The 15867-nt window shown below is 31.8% G+C and overlaps 1 protein-coding gene across 3 annotated transcripts in view; it reads left to right on the top strand.

Moving 5' to 3' along the window:
• Nucleotides 1–15867, top strand: part of LOC110998814 (hemicentin-1) — a 72020-nt gene that overhangs the window by 12332 nt on the left and 43821 nt on the right. For all 3 annotated transcript variants that reach the window (XM_045629903.1, XM_022267603.2, XM_045629900.1), the window contains exon 3: nt 4978–5119. In XM_045629903.1, the coding sequence (XP_045485859.1) occupies nt 4978–5119 (142 nt within the window). The remainder of the gene's footprint in view (nt 1–4977; nt 5120–15867) is intronic.

Genomic DNA, 15867 nt, shown 5'->3' with positions numbered 1-15867 from the left:
TATTTTGTAAGTGTAATTTTAATGATTAGTACTCGTACAAGCCAAGGCTATACATTTTGCTCACTCAGGCTTGTTTAGTTTTATAAGCATTTCCTAAACCGTCGGATTTATACCCCAAGAGTATCGCCAGACGTAGGCACTCTCTTGGACTGTTTCATTGCATTTGCATTCATTACATAGCAATTATCATTTCATTATTTCGCATATATTCTATTGTTGTACACGAATGGTTAATAAAGAGAAAAACAAAAGCCATACAGTACTCATGTAATTTAAATTAGCTTTTTTATTTGTGATTTAAAGAGAAACGAGTAATGAAAACAAGACCAGAAATCATACCGACTTCATTAATTAATGTAGTTCAACTAATTCCGAAGTAGGACATGCGAACCGACTAGGTCATGCTCTAACGTGTCCCCACAATAATTTTATTAATATTGTTCTCAGAAGGCTGTCACGCGCTACGTAGCTCGTATATCTAAGCGGGAAAAAACATGATATATTGAGAGAACGGAAGATGTAAGAGCCTTCCTCGCAGTCCTCTGTTTAGTGTCTATTTAGTGAGCATTGTTTATGGATCTTGAGAGAAATTGCGTTTTAAAATGTTCTCTCTAGTTTTTATTGAAGCATTTGATGAATATAATTCATGTTTATCTTTAGTGTATTTTGCTAAGAGTTGTTTCTTAGAACATCTATTATTATTTTTTCGAAGATATACATAAGGCTTATTATTCTAGCATCTATAAAAAAATACTCTAACTACAGTTTGAATTAACTTAAAAATGAATGATATAGTATTAAAATAACTTTCAGAAATATGAATACAACAACATTATCTGTCGTTTTGACAACATTTAATGAAAGATTTTTTTCAACTCTAAACCATATTTAACTTTATCAGGTTATTTCAAATAAATATCTTACGTTAATTCGTTTATCAATTTATATTCACGTATTCAAAAGGAAATATAGTGAATACAAGTAATTCTTGGGCATTTAATAATAATTATATATTTTATCCCCGATTGCAAATAATTAAGCTTGATAAGATTTTTCAACGAGGTATAAAAATGTTATACCAGCTAAATACATACCAGAAGCATAATGTAATGTTAACCTTGATTGGAAAGGCTGGGTAGCCCCACGTAGGTCAATGTTAAGGACTACTCGGTAAAAACACTGTAGAGTAAGTGTTCCATATTTCTGTGACTGAATTTTAATCAGTTTAATTTTGCTAATATTAAGAGAATATTGTTCATGACACTGTGGACTTGGAATAGTCTAAAATTAATCAGAAGTAAAATATATCTGGACTTGAATTTTTATTAGAAGAACAACATATTTAACAAAAATAAAGAGATAAAAAGGCCATCTAGAAAATTAGTGTTGCCAACTGTATATATATTACATTGTTTTTTTTATAGAACAGGGACAAACGGGCAGGACGCTCACCTGATGTTAAGTGATGCCAGTGCCCATGCATACTCTCAATGCCAGAGGGCTCGCGAGTTCGTTGCCGGTTTTTATTGAAGGACCCTAAGTCGAAATACTTCATTGGGCAGCTGGTTCCACGAAATGGTTGTGCGCGGCAAAAAATTATTGTTTGATATAGTTTATTAAAGACTATATCAAACAATTATTATTATTATGTAGAATGCGTTACATTCCACATTCATGCGTGTCTGTAAACGAAAAACATAAAAATCTAACTATTATTAATGTTTGCATGTCAGTACAATCCTAGCGCAATTATGAGTGGAACAATTCTTTAGTGCCCTCAGGCACGACACAATCTTAACCTTATAGCTGTACATTAAGCCACAACCTTTAATTTAATATAATTTATATTTCCTATACATTAGGTTTAACACAATTGAAAACTTAATTATATCTATGAAATTGAATTACTAAATTCGTTAATGTTTAAAGTTTTTGTTTTGCGTGTTGCTATTAAATTATGGCAATTATAAAAACATCTTATAGTGTAGACATAAAATACTCATACTATATATTATAGTATATAGAGCATGAAACTGGAAGAGTAATGTAAGCGATATATATGTTGCTTAAAATAATACTAGTTTTAGTTTTAGTAAACTTTTAAAGTTTCAATATTTTTCCACTTTGAATGTATATAAAATGTAAATGTATGTACAATATAGCTTAGAAAATTCTACACTCATAAAATGCGAAGAAACACGTCTTTTTATAACGATAATAATTAAATATATACAAAAATATTTTCCTAAGATTCAAAGTTAGCCCAAGAGACAGGTTGTTAAAACTCTCAGATTCTTATAATATTACATTTATATTCAAATATAAAAGAAAACTTGAAATAAGTCTAAAACTTGCTCGATATTTTTTGAACACAACATTTTTCTGATGTAAATCATATTAGTGAGCCTACGTCTCCATGCAATGTTATTGTGGAGGTCAAAGGTTGTTGTGAAAGGGACCACTTCTATTTACAGAAAATATTGTGATATTTTGTGTTTTGTTATTACATATTTTATAAACGCCTTGGTCGTTTACATTATACTCCAGAATTATGTTCGATTTACGTAATAAGACAATTAGTTTCTGTAAGCGATTCTACGCGTAGCCTTATGTAGGCCACATCTATTAAGTAACAAAAACGCGGATGTGTACTTATGTACACGCATTAGAAGTAACTTCTTTGCCTTAACAAGATAATAATATTTTCTTATTTCCTTGCCTTATTCTACGTTTTTTTAGAGATAAAAAACGACACCTATAGAAAAAGATTACATTCATCACTTTTCACTAACGCGCCAAGTATAACTTTAAAAATTTAAGACACAATTCTATCCTCTTCGAACCACAACTCGAGTCAACAGCTAGATTGGACTGATAGGACAATACGAGACCGGCCTAATCGCCCTAAGCTCAGTTGTGATCGCCATTGAGTAAACGTGGCCTAAAATAAAGTGGCTTTAATATGAGAACATGTTGCGAAACACAGTGGACGCTTTTGACCCATATGCAAGACAAGTCATATGTTTCCAAAACTTGTGTAAATAATATGAATATAAAAACAATGAGTTAGATTGAGTTGTGTTGAGATGATTTACTATGATTTTTTAAAGAACTACATTGATGTTACATATTTGTGATCTTTTTCCAAATATTCACTACCTACAAAAATAAATATTACAAGCTGCTTGTAAAAATATTTAAGACAGAACGCTTTTTTGCTTGTAATACTAACTACTAATTACTACTTAGTTTTTGTATAATATATGAGTCTTGTTAGCTAGGGTAAAATTGCCTTTTATGACATCGTGGGTTTCGGTAAATTAAACGTCGTTTGACGTAACCTTTTGGATTATTCATAAAAGCATAATGTTAAAGAGTATTAACATCAAAAAATAAGTTATCAAATATTTTATTTATAAACCTTTATCATACGAGTATGATACAGCGTAATTGTGAAACAAATTTCATAGAAATTTAATTTTACTAAAAGCACATGAATACGAAATCTCTTACCTTTCGTATAATGGGATAACTCTTTTAATCTATCTTTATTTTGTTTCTTTTCGGAAGTAAATTGAAAAGTCCAAGTAAGTATGAACGATGACGACATTACTCAGCCAGGACACGTTGACAGTCCCCGTAAAATAGGTTTATTTGATGCGAATGAGGCATTTTAATATTACTCCTATTTATATTCTCTTATCGCGAAAGAAATAAACGCGTTGGCAACGAAACAGCGCTATTCACTTAATTCTTCTATCGATAAGTGTTTTTGATATTGGAAATACACATTTCTTCGTAGTCTCTACATTTAAGCGACATTATTGGCATATGAATAGCTGTATTTCGATTCTTAACGTTTTTAAAAAACGAGTGGTAACTAACAATATAATATGCTTTAAGTTCTACCATAAAACCATGCCTATAATGTTCTTTCTTTAGAAACAGAACGAACTGATACTATAAAAACCTAAATCAACGACATACAGCTACAGCAGTGCTGAATCCTCGGATCCGAGAGGTAGCGATGGCAATGTTTTAAAAACGGTACGCTTGTACGGAACCAAGTGAGCGTCACCGCTACTGTGGCCCCGCTCCACCTGGATCCCATAAAACAGAAAGTGTTAAATACTTGTAACAATAAGAAATTGTATTAGAAATATTATGATTGCAGTAAAGTATAGTGTATCAATGAGGATCTTATGTGCAGAATATTACACCGTCAAGATGTTTTCACGGTGAATGCACTCTTGGCTAGCGAATTTGTACAGACACGGCGCAGGACTTCAACAGATATGCCTCTCACTTCTGTCTTTTTAGTCTTAAACTTCTCAAAAATCATAAACTCTTGCTTTGCCACATAATAAGTCAGCTACATTATGTCTCTAAAGCAGCTTATATCTATCTAGTCTTCAATGAAACTTTATGTTAATATGAAGAGCAATTTTTGTATTTAATCCATTTCAAAAGTTCTGTAAACAAAAACGACAGTTTTTTCCGAAATATTAAAATGAAGGAATCAGTCGTACAATACACGGGAGTTGTATCTATAAGTTTTATGAAACGCTAACCTGCAATTTAGTTCTTAGTTCCATGAGCAATGTATTTCTAGAATATACATATATGTTGTAAAATATTGAAATGAATAGTTGTATTTATTACATACATTAAAGTTGTATGCCATCATGTAGATTTTAGTAGACGGTGTGATTATTATGAATCGAAAATACCATAGTTAATTGAATAATATAACTGACCCAATAAACAAAAGGCTCGGTAACGGATTATATTACAATATATTTGTACCTGGGAAATTGTATCATATCGATTTGATCCTTAACCATGTTAATAAACTATATATACAAAAATATACCTATTAAGTCACCAAAGTCCATTAAAGTGTTTTGTAGGTTGCTTTTGTTTTTCTCTAAAATCATCCAGAAATTTAATTATTAATTTGGTTAAAATTAATTGCAGTATCGACGGTGGATGTGGATGCAGTCCTCGGCCGAACAGCGTCTTTGCCATGTGACGTCACACCGGATGCCAATGAAGACCGAGTGTACATGGTGTTGTGGTTCCGTGCCGGAAAGAACACCGGTGGCAAGCCTATTTACAGGTAATGTTTAGTTAGATTTTATTACAAAAAAATTGTTTAAATTTATGAGGTTTTTAGAGTGTGTGGTGCCCTGGATGGATTTTGATTTACACCGGCAGATGGGGCTGCAGTCGGTATTTAGGTTATTTATCTATACAGCAAATAAACAGCTGGTATAAATATAAATCTTCTGTCGGTGTGTTCGTAAATAAACACTTAAACGGCTGGACAGATTTTGATGAAATCTTTTGTTTGTTCAAGAGAAGTTGAGAATGATTTACATTATTAAATATTCTTTTTTATGTGTATCTACGGACAAACTCTGTCGGAACGGCTAGTTTAGCATAAATTGATTTTCTCATTATATATAAACGTTGTATAAAATTAAAGGTTTTAAAGGTGTATATGTACTGTAGAAGCTGTAAGTCGGCATTGCCTGTTGCGTTACGAAAAAAATCGAAAGTATTCAAATTGATATTTTTTAATAAACAACATACACAGGCCTACATAGATGTAGTAATACCGCTTACTCTTAATCTCTAGAATCTCTATATTCCCAAGTCTCCTATCTCTAATCCAGCAAATTATTGAACAACTAATTCAGTAAAGTATTTATATAGAGTTGTCTACTTCTGAACTAGAACTGGATTTGCGACATGTATATGCCCTATATGTCATCCGGTCACAATATTGTTCGAACCAAAAGCAACATCAATCAAAGCCTAGTTGTTGTTTGTACAAAAAATTACACTATTGAATTGTTTGCTTGTAAATTAACTTTTGCTTTATAAACATGAATTGACATTAAATATCAAAGGTTGGATCCACAATTTTTTTACGTTGAACTGGTTTATGCCCTCACAGTATTATAATAATATAAAACTGTTTGCGAATATTAAAAAACTGGGACCATATACAATTTTTCTTTCGTTACAAAATTCAGAAATTGTATTGAGGCTTATTTTTGGGATCTCAAACAAAAATTTATGTTTTTTGTTTATTATGTTAATATACATGTATTAAACGTTATTTTTAACACAATAAACACTTAAAACTGCATAAAATAGTGTTATTCAGACTTTCAACCTTAGAGTAAAACTACTCTTCACTAACAATGTTTCCGGTTACAACAAAATAAATAAATAGACAGACAGAAATATTTTCTCAGAAATATACCTTAATCTCAATTGTTGCATATAGTAAAATGCGTTAAACGTTGTATCTCAGATTTCATTCGAACATTGATCAACTGCTGAGACAATTCACATGGTTGTTCTAAATGTAAACATCTGAAGATGCTTAATAAACCAATAGCTCACTACAATAATATTATGTGAATAGGTGTAAGTAGTATTTAAGATATTGTCTTTGAACAATAAATGAGATTTGATTGCTCTGTCTTATTCATTTCTTGTTCCCTCTCAAAGTGGCGAAGACTACTTCAAGCCTCTTTTCCTCTCTTCTCAATATTATGTATACAATGAACAAATAAATAAAAAATACAGATACTCCTGACATACACTGTGTGTCAAAATTTATTAATACACAAGAATTTTAACACACACTTCACAGTCCACTGGCTAGCAATCTGTACATTTGTCGAATAAAACCTTAACGACTCGTAAATAGCGTACAGGAATGAAGTCGATATTTCCTCTCATTAATAATAGGCGAACAAGTAACGCGTCACGATACTTCACTTGGGTTCAGTGAAAACAGGTCAAGAAGTACCGCCTTGGATTTAGAATTGAAGCTTCTATTTCGCTAGATTTTTTGCTGAACTTTCTCTGCTCACTTGTATTTTCTTTATACTTATAAATAAAGAAACAAGTTTTTTAGCTGTTGCATACTAGTGTCTTTTTTAGCAGTAGTTTTATTTGATACTTAAAGTTGGATCTGAAAGTATCTGATTGCTGATCTAATACATCGATATCTGAGGATGTTTGAAGGCGGGACTAAACAGAGGAGGAAAATCAGGAAAAACAGAGAAAATAAACAGAGGCTGTTTTAATTGGCTTACATTATTTGATACGTGGATTTGTATGGTTATAGTAATTAAAAATATTCTCCAAGCTGACTAGCAGTGGTCATTGAGATTGCGCGTGTGACTCTAAAACAAGAGATCACTCGTCCGAATCACGCCTGTATTGGCCTTGAATATAAAAGGAAAATAGGACCACATTTTGAAGAAATGGTATGCTTTTAGCCCCGAACGAGTCGATATTACGTCGGGCTTATAACGCGCTATTAAGAAGATATACCACTCCATCTCTTGTGCGATATATTTTGTCTATTGCAACTAACTATATTACGCAGAGGCACAAGTAAATATCAAAGAAGTGGATTTCCCAAATAATAGCAGAAAACAAAGTTATAAAAAGAAGAAAGAAACCATTTTAAGTTAAACAAAAAAACCTTGTTTACCCCGAGAGGATTTTGAATATATCTTTATGTTTCACTATTTAACTGTGGCTAGCGAACGGTTTTTTCGGCATCGGCCGACCTAGTTTTGTACACGTGCATGTACTGTATTTATACTGACTGTGGATTTAAACCCAGATCTTATCATTGCTTTGATTTGCCCCGATCATTTACATGCAAACATACATATTTATCCAAATCCAATGTGCTAGGACAACCTATGTTAATCTAGAATAAGGTAGCTCTATTATATAAATTGCTTTAGTTTTTCCTGCCATTCTAAGTATTAATTACTTCTATAATATTTAAAGATATATACCAATACTAGTTTGCAGAAATACTGTTTTTTATAAGATATTGAAACTGAAAAAAATAGTCGATTTCCCAATGAAAGGTAGAATACGACATTATTAACGCGGGTAGAACCGCAAAACACAGCTCTTTGTTATAAAAATTTGTTCGGTCGCTTCACTGACAGTTTTCAATAACAGGAAATGACTGTCACAAAGTAATTTCTTCTAGCCAAATATATAAATGTATATCAACTGTCGCAAGGGGACTTTTGTTAAATTAAAAAAAAATGGGTTTGATAGTATAATGATGAATTTAAAAAAAATGCTGCCTACATCGGACTAGACATCTGAAAGCCGCGCTCATATTCGCGTTTAAAATACTTGCGTAAATATTACGAAGATGGTTTATAAAACAATTCTAACTCTCACAATCTTGTTAGAATTAACTCTGTATACAGTTATTATTTCTTGTAATTTAGTTCCTTATAATTTATACCAAGTATACATGTTAACTCTGTTACAGAACTAGAAACCCTTTTGTATTGTATAATGTTATTTTTAAGTATTATTATTCTTTTAACTTTCTTGAACTAAAACTCCAGGTTTTATTGGATGTGACGTTAAATTAAAATCATTTCTTTCTTTGTCTAATTTATAACTTAATAAATAATACAATACAAATAATTTACAATGCAAGGAAAAAAGAAGGTTTCAAAAAGCCACTTCATACTTGTGTCTTTATTCTTATGTGATCTTCTGAGTCTGTAGTAACAGTAAACTTCTTGACACGAATGTAAAAATCGTATTATATTTTAATAACCATCGACCAAGAAAAGGTATCCATTATGTGACCTTCATCACCTTCTATTAGGGGACCATTAAAAGCTCTCGTTTAGGCATAAGTATAAATTAAGGAAAATTGTAAAAGTTTTCTTTTATAAATTATACTTTTCTATACTTTGCTGTCAAGTTGTATATATACACTCGACTCAGCTTTTGTTTTGTTCTGTATTTTTATTGTTCTCTTTTTCTGTATTGTTATCATTATAATCGATCTATTCATACAACTTTGTGGTCAGACCGTAAAAATTGACGCAATACGCAAGCAGCCTATACGTATAATAAATTAATATCTACCCGCTCACCATCTACGATGTAAAAATACGACCAAGGACTGGCTTATGAACATAGCTTACCTAGTGTTGGAGATACTTCCGAGACCTAATGTTTAGTTACACATTTATTCTTCTTCACTCTATAACTCTTGCGTTAAGTCGTGTTGAAAAATCATAAATAAAATAAAAGACATAATTAAATTATAGTAGTGAGTAGCTTTAACTAATTTTAGGAAGCTGAGATTTTTTTATTTGAACAATAACAAAAAAGATATAAATTTTGAAACCTCGCTGGCAGAAAACATTAAACAAATATAACTCGAAAACTAAAAAAAATCGCGGAACATACATGGGGTATTTTCGTACACACGTGGTGTGAGGAATATAAAAAAAATGACGTCACTAGTTGGACCACCCTGTATATATTTTAATATTTATAAGTTAAGTTTGTTAAGAGCTGGAAACGCTGATACAGTTTTTTTTTACTTTAAAGGCTTGCCAAATCTTACACATTGTAATGCATAACAAACTGAATTTATAGTAGTTACTTTAGAAGTTACTAACTTAAACATTTTTACTCTACATATAAAAATTCAGCACTTGCAGTAAAATTTACCACACAGGCATAATTCTGTAAAATTTGTCACATAAATCTCATTTAAAGAAGAAGTACGGTACTCTTATTATATATTGTGTAAAATGGCCTCTTTTATGGCCGACTGTAATGAAAATTTTAAAAGTATCCTCGTATTTATAACTTCAGGATGCAATAACTTTGAATCCCCAGTATGCGCAACTGAGATGCAACGAACTTTAAAAAAAATATACATTTCGAATTGCGATGGATTCCTTCATGAACTAACTTAAATTAAAGTAAGGAGATTGATTAAAAAACAGTCTTACTTATCTCTAAAATACGCAGCAATGTCCTCAGATTCATTTTTAATATACCTTTAATTTTTTTTAATGGTTAACTATTCTCATAGGTGATCATGCTTGTACGCCTAACATTTTGAGCTTTATTTTTTAAAATCTACATCTTAATACATCTACAAGTATAGTAGTACTAGTGGTTAGTTTTACTAGTAGTATTTGAATCACAATATAAAACTTTCGATTAAAAAAAATTGCAAAATCCTAAACATTTTCGGATCATTAACTATGATAACCTGTAAAATTTGACAATACATTGAGTATTGCCATTTTGTGTAAAAATACTTATAAATCATGAATCATCAAACATTATGTACTCATTGATTAGCAAAGATCGTGTTTCTCTTTTGACTCGCCCAGTTTGATGTTAGTAGTATTTTATTTGGATACACACATAAGTTGATCACGTAGCTATAAAAAATATCAATTCCCTAGAAACTTGCGTTTACTTTATAAGTTTATATTATCATTTATAACCACAACTCTTATTGATACAATTGAACTAACAGCAATATCAATGTGACGAGGTATTGAGATTATAATCAAGCACGATCTACTATAATTATGCGTCACCGTTACGTGAATAATTTAGACCCGCCTACGCCAAATTACCTTTAGCAATAAAGGCGAATTTGGAATATAAATTAATCAACGGTGGACAATATTAAAAATTTACTAAATTTGTTAATCATAAATATTTATTGGGTTTAAATTACAATAATACAAAGTTAAAATCACGAATTAATATTTTTAACAAGTTAGATGACCTACTAAAACACCAAAATATTTTTTTTTATTTTGGGGTTTTAGTAGCCCTATTAAGCTATGTAAGCTGATAAGCAGCCGAGTTTTTGCCAATATTTGCTTAAACGGAGCAGCCCTAGACCAATAATGTTGATGTACCACTTCAGATACTCCGCTTAAATCAGTAGATATAAGACATCAAGTCCTGGCAATCATAATCCACTTTCATGCAAACTGTAGTTAAATTATAAAGGATATAGAAAATCTTGCATATTTTGCACGAACCCCACAGACATACGATTCAGCGTGGCTGTCAGAAACGATTAAATTCGCCCCGCTAGCAGAATTTATGAATTTTTAAAATAATAAAAGAGCATGAAGGTTGGTCTGTGTTGAACACAGATAAAATTAGCTTAAGTATGCAAGAAGTCAAAGCGTATTATAATATCTTATATATAAACTAAGACAATTTCAATGCATTATAGAATCACGGGGATTAGTTAAGATGTCTTAATAGTAGTGTATTTATTTATTTGAAACCAAAACAGATACATATTTACGATAAAAACATAAAATAAACACATTGGATGTATCCACAATAGGTTTCACTAATAAAGATTAATGTATGTAGTGTATATAGTCGAAAACTAAATTACTATGAAAAATTGTTGACAGAAACTATTATTTTCAATGTCATTCTATTATTTTAATATAGCCTGTCAATACTAAATACGATAATTTATTTTAATTTTAGCAAAGTCAACTGTAGAAAGAATGATTAATGAATATTTATTAATGGTCATAATTATTAATCATAGTTTCGTATTTCTCTCTCTTTTTAAAGGTTCATATATGAGTTATTCGGTAAAGGTTTCAAATTTAAACTGTGATACAAATACAATAAATCTATAATCAAATTCAGGATTTAATAAAAAATAAATCTCAAATGTTAAGGGTACACATTATTGTGACGTGAGACCGATCTTGAATTAGATTGTCATGATTCATGTGCACTGTTTACTTTTTGTTTTGTTTTATGTAACTTGTATCAGTTTAGTTTATTTTTATTTCTTTTTGTTTCGGTTAAGTATGTTTTTTTTTGTTTTCCCTTTTCTATTTTTGCACTTCTTACCCACCTTATCTAATATACTCATAGTGGTTTTTTTCCTTTACTCGCAGTGGTTGTCTGGAAGAAATCGCTCTAAAGCGATAAGGCCGCCAGTTGCTTGTCATTAAATTATGTTTAATATTTTCCTTTTATGTAATGCAACGAAGTGTTAATAAATAAAATAAATAAATATTGTAGTATCGAATAAGTTTGACAATATAAAGAATCTATGTCAGAAGAGGCTGCGATTCACATGTACTGAATGTAAGCATCACCCGAAGCCAAATAGGTAACTAAGATAAATCTTGCTAAAAACATGATAATATAAGGTTATACAACCGCCCATGAGCACTCACAATACCAGAGGGTATCGTATTGCGATGCTAACCTTTTATGAATTCGCTCTTATCTTAAAAGACCCTAAGCTAAAAAGGTTCGAAAAACTTCAGTGTAGTTCATAATTTTATATGAAATTGCGATTCAAAACTAAACACAGAATATCAGAAACACTAATTTAGAAAATGTTTTTAAAGCAATACTCTCAGGTAATATTTTCTCATTTTTGATTATTGGCTTAAAAGTCAGTGTTCTTCATTAATATTCCTCATTCTCCCTTTAAAGCAGGCAAACATGAAAACCAGTGAAAGTGTATTTAATATGTATGTCTAGGGTAAATAAAAGGCTCTGTGTTCCATATTACGTCGCATGTTATATAATATATATAATGTATGTCAATGAACACGATGCAAATCCTATAATTAAAATACGCCTGCGTCCAGTGTCTCGCTACAGCTGCATAAATAAGTGCACTGAATATTCAAAGGCGGATTTTAAGGTAACATCTTTTGAAATTTCTCTGTTCCTTGTATGTATAGTAGTGTTAACTGGTTATTGTTAGTAGCAAAAGTACAAGTTATAAATAAAAGTTTGATTTGTTCGTGTCTAAATTCCGCTATCTATTCGACTCAGACGTGACACTCATCTCCTTCAACTTCTAAACTCTATTATTTTCAATCCCAAAACTCCCTCTTATATCAAAAATGAATTCGAATTCTCGGGTGTTTATATATATTATGTTACCCTCCCCTAACAGATGCTTTTTAGAAATTCCATCTTACAGCTCTGCAATTCCTTTAGGATCTCGGCCATTATGTTGAAATAGGCTGCCCGAATCCATACGATTAATACTAGTAACAACTTTTAAACTCTTCTACACAAACATTTCTTAACCATTTCCTATCCTGCTCAAACTGCTCAGTTCCTTAATTTTTTTGTATTATTTTAGGTAAAGGTTGGTGATTCTATATTTTTTATAGAATTTGTTATGCAAATGTTGCACTTAACCCATTTACTCATAATTTTACTAATAAAGCCTTCGGTACCGCAAACTTCAGGTCACTTTTATGATTTAAATAAACTCGTTTTTTATCTACCCAAACCTACGATTTATGGACTAACGATGATTCAGATGTCAACTGATTAAACTCGGCTGCAAAAAGTTCCTATAGAAAGGGTTTTGTAATCAGACGATCTTATTAAAGAACATAATGTCTCATGAAACCTGTTAAATTCGTGCAGCATTTTCCAGGAATCATACGCGGCCAGGGGACTTTATTATATAACATGGAACAAGAATCCTAAGCAGCAGTTACTGAAAAATACACGTCTTATTGATATTTTTTTAAAATAAAAGTAATAAGTAAGAAATGCAGCATAATAAACCAAAAGAACATATAAACACTACATGAATATTATAGTTGATTTGTTATTAACTTCAATTTCATACCAGTTATACTTTGTATGCAAATCGCTTCAAGGGAAGCACTGTTTTAGTGCCAAATATACAGCCCTCCAGCTATCGAATGTTCGCTGCTCAAATATTGAAGTGTTTATATTCAAACTAAGCCACTTAAATGTAATAAATAGGCCTTAGGTAAATCGGTTTACGGTATCAATTAGTTCTATAAAAATCGTGTATATATAAAACTTATATAACTATATGTCGCCTACGCCAATCGACATGACAGTTTAAGTATATTTACATATTTCATTTTATTACATGATGGTCTTGGTGGGAATCGCTTTGGGAGTGAGTTCAGCAATGCTAGTGGCAAGAGCTGCAGCTAAGCTGAAGATGCAGGGCAAAAGTCGAATATTTGAACAGAAACTATAACAGAAACCACTAACTAAGAAGGTGACACGTATGAAAGATAGTTTTTCTGGAAGCTCTTAAGTGGCAGCTTCACTCGGTAATGGTCCGACAGTGCCGGTCTAGTCCAATGACTACGGCACAGTGGGTTAATCTTCTGAAAACTTTATGCTAGAATAATATACCTTTTTAACGGCAATTTGTGGGATAAAAAAGTGAGGTTTAACTTATAGTAGAAATTAAGTTACCATTTTAACGACTACTACAAATTCCTACCCAAAAAATAAATAAATAAATAAAAAACAGTTTTCTTAAATAAATACTTGAGTGTGATTAATATTCCCGTTTCAAAGGTATACGTCACGAAACATCTAATTTAATGAGCTAAATAATTATACGGTATAATATACAATGCAGGTTACCCTATGAGGCGAGTAATATAGCTATGGCTACAACTACCTGCTCTATGTACTGCAACAATTAATTATAATTACAAGGTACATGCTTGTAGTTGATGTATGTTATTGTTATAACAACAGACTATTAAATGCCGTGTCAGTAACTGGTTTACACATACAAGAGTCATTGGACCAACAATTTCTTCCATATAAAACACTACTTACTAAAGCCTTTCTACTTATTTAAGTTAATAACAACATAATATTAAGTAAGTGAAGGCTAGTAATTGTGTCGAAAACTTAATTTAAAGACTATTTTATAACATCACGTTCATTATAAAATCAATATATTATGTAATTGTTATTGCTTTTTAATTGTTAAGGTTTGTATGTATTAAATTTAAATATATGTCATTCCTTTTTTAATAAACATAAGCTAGTATTCTTATTCATGCTTTAAATTATTATGTCATAAAGCACAGAGATACTGGACATCTCATATTGCTTGCATTTAACATACTTCAGATACGCCAAACGGAGCGTTCAGCTTCATACAACAGGGCGAATTGGCCGATGTGAATGGCCCTTGCTGAGCCAAGGTTCATCCGACATCATTCGTGGCCGCAAAGGATCGCGAGTTTTGACCTTGATCGCGTGGCTTGATGCAGACAAGGCTACCCTGTTACCGTGTCCTGCTTCAGACGATTGTTAGTGGCACCGTGGGGTTTTTTTGTAGCGAGTGCCACATAATCCTTCACCACCAGGCAACCAAGCCGCGGGAAGGTGTGCGTAACGCATTTCCCCACGAAAAAAAAACGGAATGTCTAAACGAACCTGCGTGTCCACTACATACTCCATTACTTATAAAATATAATTGGTTTTGTAATTTATTGCGAAATAGCGTCAATTGTTTTAACCGTAAAAGTCATTGTATTATTAAGAGGTTTGTGGCTTGAGCAAATACTTGTCGTAGAATGTCCGCTACGAATTACTACGACGCGTTAGCACTAATTATGTACCGCAATCAATTGTTTTTTATGTAATTTGAGGCTCATCTCTTGCTTAGTGATACCGCTACCCATGGACACTCATATTGGCAGAAGGCTCGCAAGTTCGTTGCCAGCCTTTTAACAATTACTACGCTCATTTCTTGAAGGACCCTAAGTCGGTCTGGAACGACGGAAGTCAATGTAATACGGTTGGTATTTTGTATTCTGCCTTGACGTCCGATTACGAATCTCACTCTGCAGTTTCGTCCGAAAAACTCTGAAAACTATCAATGATAAATGCGGTAGAAGATGCAGCAGACCACATATCTCAATTATAAACAATACTATCTATATATCATGAACATCCTTTTCTAACAAAATTATATTATAAATTTAGTTTTGGTACACGCACAGTATGTACTAATTAAAAGCATTCCAAAATATGTGGCTTCAATTAAAGGCTCACTCAATTATTCAATGTTGTTGTATAACAAGTACAGATAATGATATACAGCGTGTTCCAGTTCGCAAAATACGTGAATTATGCCAAAGTTTGGTTTACTCAACGATTTTAATTCGCCCTACTTACGTGCAGCCAACCTGAGCTCGGCAAATTTTA

Source organism: Pieris rapae, chromosome 1, assembly GCF_905147795.1.
Source record: "Pieris rapae chromosome 1, ilPieRapa1.1, whole genome shotgun sequence".
NCBI lineage: Eukaryota > Metazoa > Arthropoda > Insecta > Lepidoptera > Pieridae > Pieris > Pieris rapae.
The sequence above is the reverse complement of the archived record's forward strand: the minus strand, read 5'-3'. Positions and strand labels throughout refer to the sequence as shown.